This window comes from Pseudoliparis swirei, chromosome 7, assembly GCF_029220125.1.
Source record: "Pseudoliparis swirei isolate HS2019 ecotype Mariana Trench chromosome 7, NWPU_hadal_v1, whole genome shotgun sequence".
Classification (NCBI taxonomy): domain Eukaryota; kingdom Metazoa; phylum Chordata; class Actinopteri; order Perciformes; family Liparidae; genus Pseudoliparis; species Pseudoliparis swirei.
Window position 1 is genome coordinate 8,160,058 of NC_079394.1, and position 17,668 is coordinate 8,177,725.

A 17,668-nucleotide genomic window follows, 5' to 3' on the forward strand; every position below is an offset into this window, starting at 1 on the left:
TCTATTTCCGCAGCTCGTGCATGTTCAAAGCACACACCTGCGTTCGCTCCTAAAAATGCTTTTGTATAGGCTACAGAGAACTTCTCATGGAAATACATGTCTTTACAAATTTGAATGGAGTAAGACATTGTTTTCAACTTGTCTCCATGTGAAGCAAACAAGTGACAAAGGCACACTGCAGAGGCACATGGTAAACATGTTTTGTGTGTGTGTAGGTGTGTGTGTGTGTGTGTGTGTATGTGTGCTGTGGGAGCTGCTTGTCCACTTCTCCAAAAAAAACAAAGAAAAAAAGCCTCTTCTAAAGGAGCGCTTGTCTCAAAATGGTGCCGCGGTGCTGACCCTGGATCCTGAGTGTGGCTCCAACTAGCTGTTTGAGTCATAACTAGTTGACTGACTGCTGAGCCCAACGTGGGGGAGAATCACACAATACATAAAAAGCTATTTTGCGGCACTTTGTTCTGCAAATGAAAACAATTCCAGGAGGCAAATGTGCATAAGAGGATCAGAAGCAAAAGGAACTTCAGTCATGAGTAGTTCATAGTTTGAATATACAGGACTGTCTCAGAAAATTAGAATATTGTGATGAAGTTCTTTATTTTCTGTAATGCAATTCAAAAAACAAAAATGTCATGCATTCTGGATTCATTACAAATCAACTGAAATATTGCAAGCCTTTTATTCTTTTAATATTGCTGATTATGGCTTACAGCTTAAGAAAACTCAAATATCCTATCTCTAAATATTAGAATATCATGCAAAAGTATACTAGTAGGGTATTAAACAAATCACTTGAATTGTCTAATTAACTCGAAACACCTGCAAGGGTTTCCTGAGCCTTGACAAACACTCAGCTGTTATAAATCTTTTTTTTTACTTGGTCTGAGGAAATATTAAAATTTTATGAGATAGGATTTTAGAGTTTTCTTAAGCTGTAAGCCATAATCAGCAATATTAAAAGAATAAAAGGCTTGCAATATTTCAGTTGATTTGTAATGAATCCAGAATGCATGACATTTTTGTTTTTTGAATTGCATTACAGAAAATAAAGAACTTCATCACAATATTCTAATTTTCTGAGACAGTCCTGTATGTATTCATAACAGCCCTTGGCCCTGTTCTAGAAATGTAGTTTAACTAATTCAGGCGAACAAGCTGATATTGGGCTCAATGAATCATGTTTATTCTCATCCAGATACTTTGGTGACTTGAAAGCAGTTTGAGGATTGATTTGCAAATCCTGGATTCTGTTATCTTGGGCATCAGTGCACTCTTATTTTGAAATAAAGGCTGAATTAGTGGAGAGTTGAAACCGTGAGCGGTATTAATCTGATTGGCTGAGTGCTGATCATGTGTGTGTGGTTATGCGTGGTAGGTGTGTTGAGAACCGTCCCAGCATGCATGAGATAATAGATGTTTCCATGCACTTTTATATTGGTGCATCATTCTCTACCGAGGGAATCATAAGCCGGTGTTGAAAAGGAAACAAACAATATTTTTTTAATGCCAAAAATTCACAATTTTCCACTGAGTGAGTTCTGCAAACATTTAATACATTTGTGTTTAAATAAAAAATTCTTATTTTTAATACAAAATTAAACACCAGTCTCCATAAAAGTTATAACCTAACCTCAAGAGGTCCTTGAACCACAAGTCTCTCTCTCTCTCTCTTACACACACACGCACAGACATAATTAAGGCAGCTTTGAAGAACCCAAAAAATCCACATGTCAAATCCCCAACACTGTAATTTGTTGCAGACTGATCATTTCTAGGGCCCCTTTCTTCAAAATTCATGGAGTATGAATAAAGGGGCCCTAGAAATAAGCAGTCTCCAATTTTGTGAAAACAGACAATGTTTGTCTGACCATGTAAATGCTCCAAATGCTGGATTTTAACTGTTGAACCATCTACGTTTTAACTAACGATTTGAACCTCCAACAATATAGATAATTTATTTTTATACTCATGTCAAAACAGAATACCTAAATTCATTAATTTCAATCTTTTCCGAGAAATGGTTACATTCTGGGAGTGGGAGATGTGTTTTAAATGTTGTTCTATTGTGGCGTGTCAGCCCAGATATCATGAGGCAATAACAGATGGACCCACTGCACGCAAATGTGGCTGCTCAGTGAGAGTCCGCTCCTCATCAACATCTCAGGTAAAACATTTTTATTTTCCACGTATAAAAAATAAAAATAAAGTAATACATCGTTTAAAAAATTTAAAAAAAGGGCACAAGTAAAAATAAAAGTCTTTTGATATATACATTTTACATACAGTTTTAGCTAAATCAGTAACAGTGAAAAGCGTTGATGTGTAATGGTGCTCCAGTGCATGATGAAAGTCAACCAGTTGTACAGTTTTGTTTTGGACTAGGGCTCCCAGCTAAGATTTAATTCCACCCTCTTTATTCTCCAGTTAAATATATTGAATTGAACTTTTTGTCATATACATAATTTACAACATTTTCTTTACAATTTAATATTTTCTTCCATCAGAAGGCATAGTTTTATACTAAAAGGTAAATAAAATAAAAAGAAGTCTATCAGGCATTTGGATCGTAGTTACACCGGGTATCCAAATTGATGGTCGTATTTGAGGGAAGGATGACCTCCAGTAGTTGATTTGCCGTTACTCTCGCCGGAGTAGACGGGACTGGGGCCGGATTCCCTGACACTGGGCAGCTTCTTCTTCACAGAGCTGTATTGCACCCCGGGGTGGGTGCGGTACGCCATCACCGAGCGTAAGCTGGAGGCTCTGCTGGAGGTTCTGCTGGTGGGTCTGCTGGTGGGTCTGCTCTCCGGGGCCTGGGCGTCCTCCCTGAGAAAACAAACCACCGGGTCACAGGTCTCCATCAGATGACCCTCGTGTTTTAGAGGATTTCATGGATGTTTCAAATTCTTTACAGCTCCGGCACAATACCTTATTTCGTTTGCGACCTCTTTCTGATAGCGGCGCTTATGGCAACAGCAGATCAGGAGCCAGATGAGGAACAGGAGGAGGAGCAGCAGCAAGAGAGCGCCAATCACCGCTCCGACGATGACGCCCGCCTTATTGGTCGCTGCAAAAGAGGACATGTTGCTTTCATGGTCAGACAGGTGCAGCTCTGCGTCTTTGTTATGACAGCTAACAAGAGGCTTGCGTGTCATTTTAGAACGCTCACGACCGACTGCAGCAAATACCGGAAGGCACGCAGTAGAACAACATGCATCCTTCGAGATGCAAGAGTTTTAAGTGGGCCAGCTCGAGAGTCGACGACTTACGGTTGTATGCGTGCAGTACGTATTTACACTGGGTCTTTCCGACTTCATTTTGAGCCTCACACATGTACGTTCCGATGTTGCCGTCTGTATGGTTCTTTATCAACAGCTCCCCAGTCTGTGGGTCTTAATGACAGAAAAGAGCACTCAGTACAAGTTTATTCGACAAGCACAGTATCATGACGGCAGTACAGAAAAGCCTCTTTTATATAAGCTGCGTCCTCACCTTGGGTTGCAGTGGGTGGTATTACACCTCCACTCTCTCTCTTCCATGTGTAACTGAGCGGCGTGGATCCCAGATATGATTTGCAGCGGAGGGAGACGGGACCGCCTTTCTCCTCTCCGCTTTCAACCCAGCACTTTGGCACCGATGGGGGAACTAGCGAAGACAAAATAAACAAGCACATCAATGCTTTTAGTTCATGGTGGGAGGAGTAGTGGTGAGCAAGAGGTGAACCATCTGAGGTATGGAGAGCATCCACATTCCTCACGAAGGAGAGTAACAGTTCAGATGAAGAATGGGAGGGATGAGAAAACAAACGGGTAAAACCAGTACAAAATTCCTCCTCACCCATCACCACCAGAGTGACTTTTCTCATGTCAACTCCCGGCGCCTTCTTGACTTTGCACTGGTAGGTGCCCGTGTCCGAGAGCCTCACATCAGAGAAAGAGATGGAAGCGTCTCCCTGCATGGGGTCCCCGATGAATGTCAGCCTTTTGGAGACCCCGTAGTCGCCGTAGTGGTGCATCTTGCCGCCTGTGTGCGATAAGATCTGAGATGCAAAGATGGGTTTGAGTGATAACTCTTCTTCAAAAAGCAGGTTCCCACAAACAAAGCCCAGAAGTAATAAATAAATCCCCCACACTTTCATGTTTAATGAATGTTCTCCTTTAGTAATTTGGCAAACCTCCCGGACCAGTTGTAAAACAACATCCCTCCCAGCCCTCAAACACCTACCAGTTTGTCTTTCTGTGTCATGTCTGGGCTGATGTTGGACCACTCGATGTCCAGCTCTCCCGTGTCTGAGGAGCCGGGGCTGTAGGTGCATCCCAGGATGACGGTCTTCCCCTGGGCCATTTTAGTGGTCTGTGGCCCTGAGGACGTCACCTGCATGGCCTCCGTCACATCTGATGGGACGGAAAAACTCACGTCAGATTTGCATGGTGTTCTACCCAAGTTCAAATTACATTCATATAAGAGACAGACGTTTTTTTAATCTCTCCCTCAACTGCATATATATTCTCCAATGTAAGCTCTGGGCTGTCTCAGAGCGGAGTCGGTGCTGATCTGAGACCAACTGTAAGTCAAACTGAGGAGGATTTGGAGCCGGAATAGAATTAAAAGCGATATTTTTTGCGAAAAATGTGTTGTGTATTAATTTAAAACTCCCGAGGCTCATTTGTTTATGCTGTAAATGATGATAAACTAAACTCATTTGAAAAATGGACTTGACAAGTGGCAGTTAAAAGCAGTTTCTGGTTTGAAACACACCCTGCTTCATCATTGTTTACGGCCATCATGGATTATAATGACTGCGGATAGCTTGACGTTGACAGAAATAACTCAATGCTGATTGTTATTACGTTGCAACGTGTTTCAACAGATCTGAGCAATTTATCTTGGTAATGTTGTCATTCTCAGGCAGGCATCTGGAGCATTTCCCCCATTTCTCCATCTAGGTAATTAACCTTCACTAAATGTCCTAATGGACCATGCTGATAAATATAACCAGCTTCTCTTTTGAGACCAAGACAATCAAACTCTCTGAAAGCACTTCAATACCATCAAGCAAACTACGTCAGAGGTATTTATAAAAGCATGTAAATGGCAGATGTCACAAAGGCAGTCTGAAAAAAAAAAATCATATTAGTCAGTCAAATGTTTATACTGCGAAAGCCTTCTTGGGCAAAATTCTGGGAAATGTGTTTTTTATGTGGAGAAGTCGTCAATAAGCTCGACACAAAAAGATGCAAATATTCAAATGTGCACCGTTTCACGGGCCTCACAGTGCTGCATGTGTTCTCTATGTACACGTTCACATTTCATTCAATTTCACTTGTGCTTTTATGTGGTTTGCGTGTCAAAATAAAAGCCCAGGTGTAATTCCTCCACTGGGGACGATGACGTCTCTGTGTCCTTCTTTACAAACAGTTTGACACACACAGGAGTCCACATGAGACAGCCACCCACAGTGCATGGACACGGTTCAGTGGTTGTCTGCAATGCAATTCCCTCAGTGGTAATACTGACCGTCCTGTCTTCAGCTGAGGGAGCATGCCAGACTGGCCAGTGTATAATGTGTGACTCACAGCTCAGACAGAGAAAAACATCAATATTAAGTAAGTGATCATATACATTCTGCTCTCTATGATCAGAACAGCTACGCCTTCTCATTAAAAGGGCTGGCAGTGTTTGGGCTTTGGCCTTATACTTATCTGAAACCTAAAACACATTCCTGAGATTTAAAATTAGACTCACCTGTCGTCAGCTGAATTGTGAGCAGAAACAGCACAGCCACCTTTAGCCGGACGCCTGTGAATACTGTGAATACAGGCTCCATTGTTTCCCTGGAAGCAAGTGCAACATGACATGAAGCATTTTGACAATGTATTTCCAACATCTCTCCCACACCTGTGTGTCTTAACTCTAGAGTTACTAGCTCTTGATTTATTACCCTTTTTGAGAGCAGGTGAACAAATGTGAAAATATCAATGAGTAACGAGCAGAGGTGAGATCAGCTGTTTCGTTTTAAGTACACACTACGAATATGACGACATGGAAAGAAAGAAGGAAAGAAGCTCGGACATACCTTGACGTTTAGGGATAATCCAAAGTAATTGTATGTCCTTGGAGACCTGTCGGGGCTTCTGTACTGGCGGAGCTGGCTGATTTAGTTCTCAGGTGAAACTCAGGAGCGTAACTATGGCCACGCCCTCTCGGTCCACAGGGCGAGTGTTGGCCACGCCCAGCGCACGTAATGTTTACAACCTCCTGCATAAAGGCTCTATTTTAGGAACCTGTTTTTTGTGAGTTGGAATTGTTTCACATAATAATAATAAAAAATAGGAATATAGATGATCTGTTTTTTGATTTGTTTTTTAATCACAGGCAGCGGTTAAATGACAGATATTATCATTATTACCTGCCAGTCTAGAGCTGTTCAACAACCATTTTGATGGGTAAACATGTCTACTATCTGTCCTTCCACAATGATGCATATCATGACTTTCTATGTGTCAATAATTACATTTGGTTTGGATGAAGTGAAATGTATTTCTCACAAAACATGTATCTACTTCTGCTTTCGGGTGGTTGAACAGTCTTTCATGGGCAGCTCCATTTCCTCCCACCCTTCCCTGTCACACCCTTCCCTGTCACACCCTCCTGTCACACACTCCTGTCACTTCCGTGACAACATACGACTGGCAGTCGTTACGCAATGAGCTGTTGATTTGAACCTCACTGCCAAGACGCAAACTGCAGTGCACCTGCTCCCCTATTCAGTCAGTTAATATAACCTTTATTAGATGATTAATCTTGTCACAGGAATCACACATATATTTTGAGCCATACAAACCAATTTCTTCACAGCTATGAATGATTTGGTGATATGTAGAGTTTGTCATTGGAGTTAAACAGCTCCAGATTTCAGCTCAGGTGACACCACACGTCCTGAGAGAGTACAGTGCTCGGTTAATGTGATCCTATCCATAATAAATGAATGTTCATTAAAAAGATGAACAAATAAGTTACGCTTCGGATGAAACAATATCACAGAGTAAATGCGAACGCAGCACCACCCCACACCCTCCTGTGTTCCACGCTGTGAGCTGTGTACCTGGGCTGCAGCGTGCATGGGTGACATCACATTGTGCTGTCTGGGGCGGGACCGGCAGAGCAGAGTCGTAGAGCATCTTGACAAACGTTATGCTACGTGTGCTCATTCCTTGGAGCACAATATATGTTCATGAGTGATCCTGCAAATGTCAGGGTGTGTGTGTGTGTGTTTTGAACGATGCAGTGAGCTGGTTCACCAGGAGGTGGTTCATTGACCCACTTGTTCCTTCCGCCCTCTCCGATGTTTAAGACAAGCTTATGGCACCGCAGCACTGCACTGAACAGACTGGTGTGACAGGACAAGGCGAGATCAAATAATAATGGGACAAAAGACCATGAAGACCACAGGAGAGCGAGTGTGAACAAGCATGCTGCATATACGCCATGTGACCTGCAAGACACGGCAGCCTTTTTGACACCCACTGCTTTCTTAATTATCTTGTGTTATATAAACGTGTGTGATGGGAGGGGGACACGGTCCTTCGACTCTAACCATATCCGTCTTCCCAGATTTTGCAAAGGTACCCGAATCCCACCACGGGGTAGCAAACAAACCACATTGACAGATGTCCAAATTACAAGTAAACAGCTGAGCAAGGGAGGCAAACAAATGACCAAAGCAGGGAGGGGAGAGGCTACAGGGAGGCTTGCCAGCAGCCGTACTGAAATAGCACGGCAGCGTGAGTCACGGTGTGTCAGTGTCAGGCAGTCGGTTGGGCACATATATTCATCTTTTTAAGGTGGAACGCTACTGGGACAAGGATAGTGCTCCTGGCAGAGGGAGGCAGTCCCTCAAAGAGCGACGTGAGTGGAATCCAGCCAGCACCTTCTGGGCCACACACTATATTCATGATCCCCTGGACCTCTGCAATTAAATGTCCACTCTGACAGTGAAATTGATTTTTTGTCTCCTTTACAACAATCATTTTTTATTCACGGATGTCATGCCCATCACAAACATACTCCGCAGCCTGGATGGTTACACCATGCATTAAGAGTACAGTGGTACAGCACCACGTTGCCAGTCATCATCCATGTAAAAGTGCTGTGCTGGTTTCATCGGGAAACTGGTGTGATTACTCCCTCTCTCCGATCATAGTGCATCTTCACCTGCTCCTGCTGTGTATGTTGGTCAATAATAAAGCGGCCAATGCAAGGATCCCTCCCGGCCTCTGTGATTATTTGTCCTGTAAGTAACCCACTCAGGAAAGGGGACACTCAAAGCATGCATAAATGATGCTCGACACAGCAGGACACACTCCCAGTGGTTGCCGACGACAGTATGTTTTCATTCCTAGTGTTAATGATTTTGAAACTATTGCAGAAGGAAACAGTACAAGCATGATTTAGTTTTTGCGTCTACAGGATTAAACGAGGAAATACAATAATACTTAGATGAGGGCAAATGAGACTAAAAACATCCCACTCAACCTAGACTGAAATCTGAGAAGGATGATCTGGGTTACAACACTTAAAATAGGCACAGAGGTCCCAAATAGAGTGTTTGTGTTCTCGTAAATCACATCCACTGTGATCCAGCTGTTATCGCTCCGCATATGGACAATTATGATCAGCAAAGAGTCCATCTAAACAAGTACTTCTGCCCTTCCTGTGGTAAACCCGAATGAACAAGAAAAAGCCCTGACGGTCCGGCCTCATGTACAGCAGGCCGCCCGCTTCAACTCCGAACCTCTGAACCTCCGAACATGAAAAGGCAGGGCTCCATGAGAAATGATGCGTAAGAAATGCGAAAGTAAATGGGAATTTATCGTGTATTTACTACTCCATCCCACCCTCGGTTCTCAAGCTGCCCACTCACTTATTCCCCCCGCACATACACAGCCTCCAGCAGTATGAGCAGAGACGGTGGACCCCGAATCCAATGAGTTGTGCCTCTTGTGCTAAAGCCAGTGAAGTCTGGCACACAGAGAGAGTCCATGGAGACTGACGGTCTCTCAGCTCCGCTTGCAGGATTGGGATATAAAAAACTGTATTCTCCGCAAAAGAAATTCAGATCTCTCTCCACCTTAGATCATAGTTCCCACACACATTGGGGAATTATAACATAATGAGGTATATCAATGCTGACTGTTCTATTAAAAAAAAGAAATAAAGAGATATATTCTTGGAAAAGCCACCTTTTTTACGAACTGTGTTATGGAAAAAGACTGACGATGAAAATGAGCACAATGATATGGTCTACTGTCTGTATCCTCAGTCAATAAAAAATAAACACACACAAACACACACACACGAGACATTAATTTGGATAAAATGATTCCTCCAGATCTGAAACTCAGTTGAATGGATTTGAGTACATGCTTGGCCATGCTTGAAAGCAACATAATAATTCATAGAGTGACGGCAATTGTCATCAAAACACTCACAATAGTTTGCGCAGTAACATTTGCATTCTTTTGATGCCGTTTGCCCTTGTTGTCCGTCACTTGGCTTTGTTGTGGTGAGGCAGTAACGGTTCATTCTGGGCAGTAATAAAAACATGACGCTCTCTCACACAGCTGTAACACGAGCACTATTACTCAACGTGGGAGGACACTCCATCCACTGTTGTCATTCACAAACTTAAATGCTCTAATTTTAAATATATCCCAAATGTTAAAGGAATAGTTAACATTTGTTATAGTCTATTAGTTATCAAAGTATAAAAACAACAAGTAACATGGTCGCTTTATCGTCCTTTTAATCAATAATTAAAATATATCTACTATGTAATATACTATATCTTTAATGATGATGTATTTTGGAATAACTAGTTTGTACACAAGCCATGACATGTAGTTTACCGAACCAGTTGGGTCTCCATTGTGACTTTTTTTGGGGATCCAGACAATTTCTACTGTGCTATTATGTTGTTGTGAACACGTTCTGAGGCCACCATGACATGTTACAACTGTAAAATGAGTTTATCCCAGCGCTGAGAGGAGGATGAGCTAATCCCACCGCTGTGTCACAGAAAGGTTGTTTTTCAGGCTGCTGTGGAGGAAAGTCTCATTCTTTTTCCTTTCTTCCTTCAATCTGCACGTTATATTACAAAACTGTGCCTACATTTTATATAATATCTGATCAAAGAGATCACGAGCGGCAGATGTTAATCTTGATAACGGGATAAGTGGAAGGTAAAAGACAACGTTATAAACCATGAGCACCTTTTTTCTAAATGCATTAGGTTAATAAAGTTAATATGGCTAACATGTCCACCAATACATGTGTATTGGTGGACATCCAGCAGGTACAGAACAGCATCCATTGGAAGTCAGGGTTTGTTTTTAACTTGTTAAATGTAAGTCCAATATTCTGTTCTGCTTTTTGGTAATGAAGAAGTGGCACAGAGTCGGTTTGAGATGCAGCTGTAAACGGGTTAAGTGGTGAGACTGAACTGAGGTCGTGGGCCATACAACCAAAACCATGAGCTGAAAGACGCTGCGTAAAGCTGCCGACTCGAGGGACAGTCCTCTGGGGGTTCATCATTACCAGCCACCATTCACATTACACAGTCATTTGAGCCATTGTTAATATAATAACTGACTTTAATTTAAGATTAACCCTAGCCTGATCCTGACTTTGACTTTATTTGAAACATCAAGCCTGTTAGGGAGCAAGGGCAAGTCAGAAGGCATCAAGTGTGGACCACACATGATAATCTGACGGTCTAAAACTTCTCTCTCTCACACACACACGCAAACACACACACACACACACACACACACACACACACGCCGATATCACACAGTTCAGTGAGGATGAGATGGGCAGGATCACACAATCTGTGGTGGTTTTCTCCATTGTTCAGATGAATAGTCAGAAACAATGCTGCAGCATTTGAAAGCAGGTGACATCAGCAATATAACAATGCTTTAATTTGCACTAAAGTCCTCATACATACCCGTAACTTAATTAATAAGCATGTATTTTTCATAATATACACTTACTCCCAGTGGTTATTTGAAGAAAATCGGCATATTTACATTAGGCTAGAGATTCTCATCCACTTAAGAGCTCATATCTGCCTTCGACAGACACTTTGAATAAATAAAAAAAGACGTTGTGTGTGTCTTGGAGTTTAGATAAATGGAGCATACTTCGAGAGGAACATGTGGTCTCATTTGTTATGTCGCAGTTATGTTGAACTGCTGTGTCCAGATTGTTTATGTGTGATAAGGTACGTTATGCTCGAGCAGTTGAAAGGGTCAATCCTCATCAAGATGTTTAATGAGTGTTTTAATGACTCACTGCGCAAATGAGCTGAGAGGAGAAGGTTATGGATTTATAGAGATGACCAGTGGTTTGAATGTGCAGCGTGGTCTTACACATTATTATCAATCTTATATTTTTCAAGTTTATTTACAGTAACTTAGACGTAATGCATTGTTATGATGCATTAAACACGTATCCTGTAGCGGGAGAGAGACGTGTTGTGCTTTGATTACAGTCATAACAACAGTCTCTGTCATCTGTTATGCACAATTTATGATTGTGCAAATAATCTTCCACTCGCAGTATTTAAATTATTTACTTGAATAAATATTCTATTATGATAAACCAGTGCCTTGTAGTGTATTTTAGGGGGACCTCACATTAACAGTCCTGCAATGGGAAATTCTAAGGGATCAAATTAATTAAATGTTTCTGAAAGTGTACATTTGTGAACCTTTTGTTCAGATTTACGTCTTAAATAATATGCGAGGGACTGAGAAGCACAGCCGAGCTAGGGAGGTTATAAAGTATTGAGCGACACAGTAACACATTGCTCATTGTGGTGTTTTAGGAACTGTTGACAATAACATCAATATTGCATATCAGCGGTCTCATCCTATTATGTTTAAAGAAACAACTTTATACTGCTATAAATATGTAGATCAGTGCAGCTACTAATATATGACTTGATTACATGACCATGTTTTATTTATCCGTATGGATTTGTAATTCAAATAAATATTCAAGATATCATGTACGGACATGATAAAAAATGACTAACCATTTCTATAACTCCCGACTCCATTACATGTCATTTAGAGGTTAGTGCCACAGAAATGTCAAACACGCAATTAAAATGACAAATTAAAAAAGTCATTTCAACTTTCTTGCTGCTCTGGCATTCATGCATTGAATAAAGCCGATAAATAAATAAAATCTGTTTAAAATGTCTTTCTCCTCTAACCAATCAAAGCAATTTGCTGTGACAACACACATTGCACCACACAAGTTATCATACCATTATCGAGATGACTGCATGAAGGGCAGACTGCATGACTATTGCAGTGATGTATTTCTGTATACAAATACATATTGCATCAGATATGAATATTGAAATCATGCTAATTGTGCACAAATGTTATTATTTAATAGTGTGGTGTCATCAATAGTATTATTTCAAGAGCAATCAGGACACTAAAGTCAACTATTAAATCCTCATCAGCTAACCGCTTACTCATTAGTCACTAGTTCTTGCCGCAGTCATCATATTCTCATATGTTCGTAGAGATCCACAGACACTGACTTCTGTCACTGACTGCAACACATTTGTTCTTCTCAAAGCGCTATTTATAATTGTCATGAGTTATAGATTAGATCGGGGAGTTAAGTAGGAATCATTACCTTCTCTTATTGGTGTGTTATTGAAGCAAATGTAAATGCAGCATTGACTAGTGGAGAAATGTATAATATAGAAGTAGCTTTTCTCACTCTTGCGAGTTGTTTCGAAACAAAAAGCAGGGTGGTCACTGTTACATTACATTACATATGAGTAAACTATGAGTATTATCATGAGTAAAAACTCAGAACATCAAGAATAAAAAAAAGTCACATTTCTTCAAGAAAGCCAAACTACAAAAATACCATGAAAGTGCCATTCAGGTGCCACTGAGGTGCTCATGTTGTCAAACCGCTGCAGGTTCTCTCATGTAACTTTTAAAAAGAGTATCATTCAAAGCTTGTTTTGCTCTGAGATAAAAGGACTATGAACTAAAGAGAACTGACAATGTGCTGTGAGCAGGCATGTCTGTAACAGCGAGAGTGATGAATGCTGATGGTGAGTCACCCAGAGGACCTCCGCCATATATCATTATAAGATTTGCAATGATTTGTCATCAAATTGAGAGTTTTACTGCCCTGTTGGCAAAAGTGAGCAATGCAATGTGTTGCATCCTTTTGGAGGCGCAAGCTATGAACAACAGATTTGACTCTTGAGGCCAAACACCATCAAATAATGAAACTGCATTTTAATGATGCTACTTTCAAATGTGATATACATCCACTTCTGCTGATTGAGTGTTGCTCTAATTAGCAAACTGAAAATGCGCTCCTATTCTGTATGCCACAGTGTTAACTGTGTCCGGCTGATGCTCTTGGGCTTGCCATTGAGTACCATGGATGCGGGGATCACTAAACGCCACTTTACAAACAACTGAAGAACAATTTGATGCGTAGACATCAGAGAGGAACCTTTAGGGGAAATCCCAGCTGCTGTAAGATTCAGTCAAACCTCAGTGATCCATCACCCGCCCATTCATTCCTGTGTAACTTGTTTTTCCCCGTGCCCTTCTGTGGAGTCTCTGCGGTAATAAAGATGGTTTCGGTGCTTTTTTTATCTTTATTAGGGTGTTTCAGAACACCGTGGCACTGCATGCCCCTGCTGCTCTAATGCTGCGATCATTCATGCAGGAGCAGAGAAGCTCACAGCATCGAGCCGGAGGGACTTCTGTCAGAAGGAGTCCCTCATCAGAAAAAACCTAATAAGAGCAATATTTTACAGCCTTTTACTTTTGGCAGTGTTTGTGCTTCTGCTGCTACATGCAATGTGTTGGAATTAAAACATTTATATATTGTAGGCAGCTGTCAAATAACGAGACTGTCTTGAAGGTTTGTTATCGTGTGTGTGTGCGTGTGTGTGGTTATCAAACACAGGCAATGTATTTTTATTTTCACAAAATTAAATGACTTCCTTTTTTTCCTTCATGGAAACTGCCGCGCTGTCTTTATGATAGGGACCGTGGTGTTTTATGACGAAGGAAACGACAATATGACGAGGTGCACTGCTTATAAATCTTATTCATTTAATTGTTGTTGTCTTTTGGTTGATTTCCCCAGTGTGGGAAGTGGAGCAGTTGAAAAATCAGGGGAAATAAATTGGAGAAACAATGAAACATCTCCAAAGAAAGCACTATATTACTGTTACATCATACAGCAGTGTTAGATCCAATACCACTTCATCTAAGTTCTAAATCTGTGGTCACAAGATATACAACTGGGATTTCAGGCTCTAAACGTAGCGGACATTTTGTCAGAGTGAAGTAAAAATGGAGCTATAAAAGGTCAAGCTGTTAACTGCTTTTATGCTGCAAATGATTTTCTGATGTTAAGTAAAAGAAAGCTGCTCCGGGATCGCTTAATATGGATGAGAGAGTAACTCGTGAAATATATCACGCTGGATGTTTGGAACAACCGTCTTACTTCTGGTTCTTATGTCGTACAATATCGCTGAAAGCTATATAAATGTGAAAAAACCTGAATACCGGAATCATTTCAGGGGCATGAATCACGACTGTAATAAAGATTCAGACCAGACACGACTTCACAATGCAGCATTTCATTGACTGGTCAAAGTTTCCACCTCTCACTGCTTTCAACAGAATGTATAGCAATTTCTCATTGAGTCATATCGCATCCTTTGCATGAGCAGGTTTTATCTGAGTAAAAGTGAGAACATATAAAATTCTAAAGGTCTTTCTGAATACCACCAACACTTTAACGTGGACAAAGAAGCAGCGAGGCTTTTTTCTCTTCCTCCGAGGGTCCGCCGGGACGCGTATCCAAAGCATTAGCATTCAAATGAGTTTTACAGGTGAAATCCTTCGCACAAAAGGTGGGCGAGCGTGATAATCCTGAGTGGGAAGTCAACTTCTCTCCCAAACTGTGCCAACTGTATTTGAATACTTTCACACTTCAACGACTCTTTTTTCAGCTGACAAGCTAATCAATTGAATTTAAATGCCGGAACTCATTACTTTGACTAGCTGGGTTAACGGTACTACATGTTGGATACTTAAATTCATATGAGAGTAGATGTAATGCTACTAGTTGAATTGAAGACAGAATCACAAAGAGAGAAAGAAAATAGAAAGAAAGAGAGAAAGAATTAAAACGAGTTATTCCTTTCTGTCGTGAGCTTTTTTGTGGGTCCAATTTAAAACCTCCCTGGCTCGATCATCCTTTAAGAAAAGTGCAAACGCATGCAGTAAGGAGTACACGAATGAAATATGCTCATGGAAAGGAGCTATGAGCATTTATAAAACATTAGCACAATTGATTTGCTGATAGCTATTTCTCAAAATATCTCTGCTCCAAGGACTCCTTCTGTTCGCTAAATATGAAGCTACGGCCTTTAAGAGTGAGACGCCGGCCCGGCTCGGTCCAAAGGTAACACTTCGTCACTTATTACCCTCGGGTCTGTTAGGTCCGAAGAAAAGGCCGTGCAGTGTTGTCCTCACATCCAGGTTGCCTGGAAACCAACAGACTCGAGGATGCAGATAGTGCAGTACAGAAACTTCAACTTCTTGTTTTTACAATTTGTTTTTTGCAGTCACACGGCATATCTAAATATGTTGTTGTCTTTTGTTATATATTATATTTGTATGTGTTCTTATATTCTTTATTCCTATATACTTCTTATACCTAGGAGTAGGCTCTCATCTGCCTGCAGGAAGCTCATGATTATAAAAACAAAAAACTGAGTTCAGTTTTGGGTCAGACGTGTGATTTATCGAGGGTTATCCAGGAGAGAGAGAGTTCACGTTATGAGCGAGAGGCCCGGGAGAAACAACACACACAATTATTTGAATTTTGATATAATCCCTGAAGAATCAGACAGAAACTGTCACGCCGACGTCACAGGTAGCGAGGTGCAGGAGCTCATGTGCAGAGGAATTGAGGAGTCAGTGTAAATAAACAAAAAGGCGCTCTTTAATGAGGCAAACGTTTCCACACAAAAAACAACAAAGTCCAAAAAGGGGCAGGCAGAGAATCGGGGTTCAGGGCAGGCAGGCAGGGTCGAAACAGGCAGGATCAGGTAAACGCACGACACACAGGACGACGGAAAAAAGACAACAATCCAGCAACAGACAAGGGAAAGAGTGGCACAATATATAGGAGGGAAAACAGGTGTACGACATGAGACGGTAACAAGACGAGAGTGGCTGAGGACAGGTGCAGGGAATGAAACGATCAAGGAGACAGAGAAGACACAGTAGACACCGAGGAGACAGAGTAGAAAGAGTAGACACAGAACAGACCCTTACAGAAACGTTGTACGTTGTACGTTTCTGTCTGACAAGGCCAGGGTGATGCTCGTCCTCCCTCGTTCTAGCCAGGTCCAATCAGATTGCGGGTTCTGAATGGACTCAGATGACGTCATCCGTGTGTGAAAAGGACCGTTTCTCTCCGTGTTGTCACATTTCCTCTTCAACCTGCGAGTTGAATATAACTTCTCACCTGCTCCTGCAATTGCTGCGCCGATACTTTGCCTGTGACCGGATGAATAAATCAACCTAAACGTAGAAGTTGTTTGATCGTTATTATACACCACCGGGCTTGCAATACTTGATTACGCTTTTACTTTGCAGAGGGCCACGCTAGCTGTTGATCCTGTTTCCTGTCTTTATGCTAAGCTAAGCGAACCAGCTGACAGACAAGAGAGTGATGTTGATCTGCTCATCTAACTACTTTTCTAGAAATGAAAATTAGGCAACCAGATAAAAAGAAAATATGTATTTGGGGGAATATCGATAATTCTTTTCGTACCTTTTAAATCTTTACCACAACCTTTCACAATGATGAGCAGAACGGCTCATCATTGTTTCCTGAAAAAAGCTTCCCAGAAAGAGATGTTTTCACGCTGAGGGCTGAGGAAGTTACCCCTCACAGTGGTTGTTTACAGGAAGCACACACTGTATTTATGGATGTTTACAGGGAAGATTTCACTGCTTTTGTTTTTGGCCTTGCTCATCCGCTTGGAGTAGGCTACCTTGTTTTCTCGACATACATCGATTAATTAGAAAAAGTTCTTGGAAAATGTTTTGGCAGATTTTGCCAGTGCAGTGTAGTTCTATTTGTGCGTTATACTAAATCAATTATGTTCACTCGCACAATTCTTCATTCAAACAAATATCCTCAAAAATGATCTGCAAGATGCACATCCCAGCTCTCTAATAATCAGCATTCTCCTCTCAGCTACACAACACCAAAAGATTTCAAAACACAAGGAATTGCTTTTCATCAGTCACTCTTTGACAAATCAAACACTAATTACAATATCTGCCAACATTGGATCAACAAAGCATTTGTTGTGCACATATTACATATTTTGTATGCCCTCACATATTTTTCCCATTGGCCCTCGAGAGAAATTCATCATATATGCAAGTGCTAGAAAATAAATATATGGATATCAATTCTGTTGGCAGCGAACCTCGATGCCTGCAGGGGGCCAAAGAAAGCCTGAGTCATGTTTCAAAAGTAAATTGTGGGAGATCATAAATCCTTATCTGAACAA

At 41.3% G+C, this 17,668-nt stretch overlaps 1 protein-coding gene across 1 annotated transcript; it reads right to left on the reverse strand.

Moving 5' to 3' along the window:
* Positions 1-1,471: 1,471 nt before the first annotated feature.
* On the reverse strand, positions 1,472-6,150 carry vsig8b (V-set and immunoglobulin domain containing 8b). The gene is made up of 8 exons (XM_056419221.1): positions 6,074-6,150; positions 5,743-5,831; positions 4,222-4,391; positions 3,835-4,036; positions 3,490-3,642; positions 3,267-3,389; positions 2,926-3,064; positions 1,472-2,823 (listed from the first exon to the last, which is right to left on the reverse strand). Exons 2-8 carry the CDS (start codon positions 5,822-5,824, stop codon positions 2,568-2,570), a joined length of 1,125 nt encoding a protein of 374 aa, XP_056275196.1. The 5' UTR covers positions 5,825-5,831; positions 6,074-6,150; the 3' UTR covers positions 1,472-2,567.
* Between the last annotated feature and the right edge of the window lie 11,518 nt (positions 6,151-17,668).

Excerpts from the sequence above, each read along its gene's own strand:
- vsig8b (XM_056419221.1), bottom strand. The coding sequence starts at position 5,824 with ATGGAGCCTGTATTCACAGTATTCACAGGCGTCCGGCTAAAGGTGGCT. Across the intron at positions 4,392-5,742 it reads CACAATTCAGCTGACGACAG|ATGTGACGGAGGCCATGCAG; the intron begins GTGAGTCTAATT and ends CCGTCCCATCAG. Across the intron at positions 3,065-3,266 it reads CGTACTGCACGCATACAACC|CGACCAATAAGGCGGGCGTC; the intron begins GTAAGTCGTCGA and ends CCTCTTTTGCAG.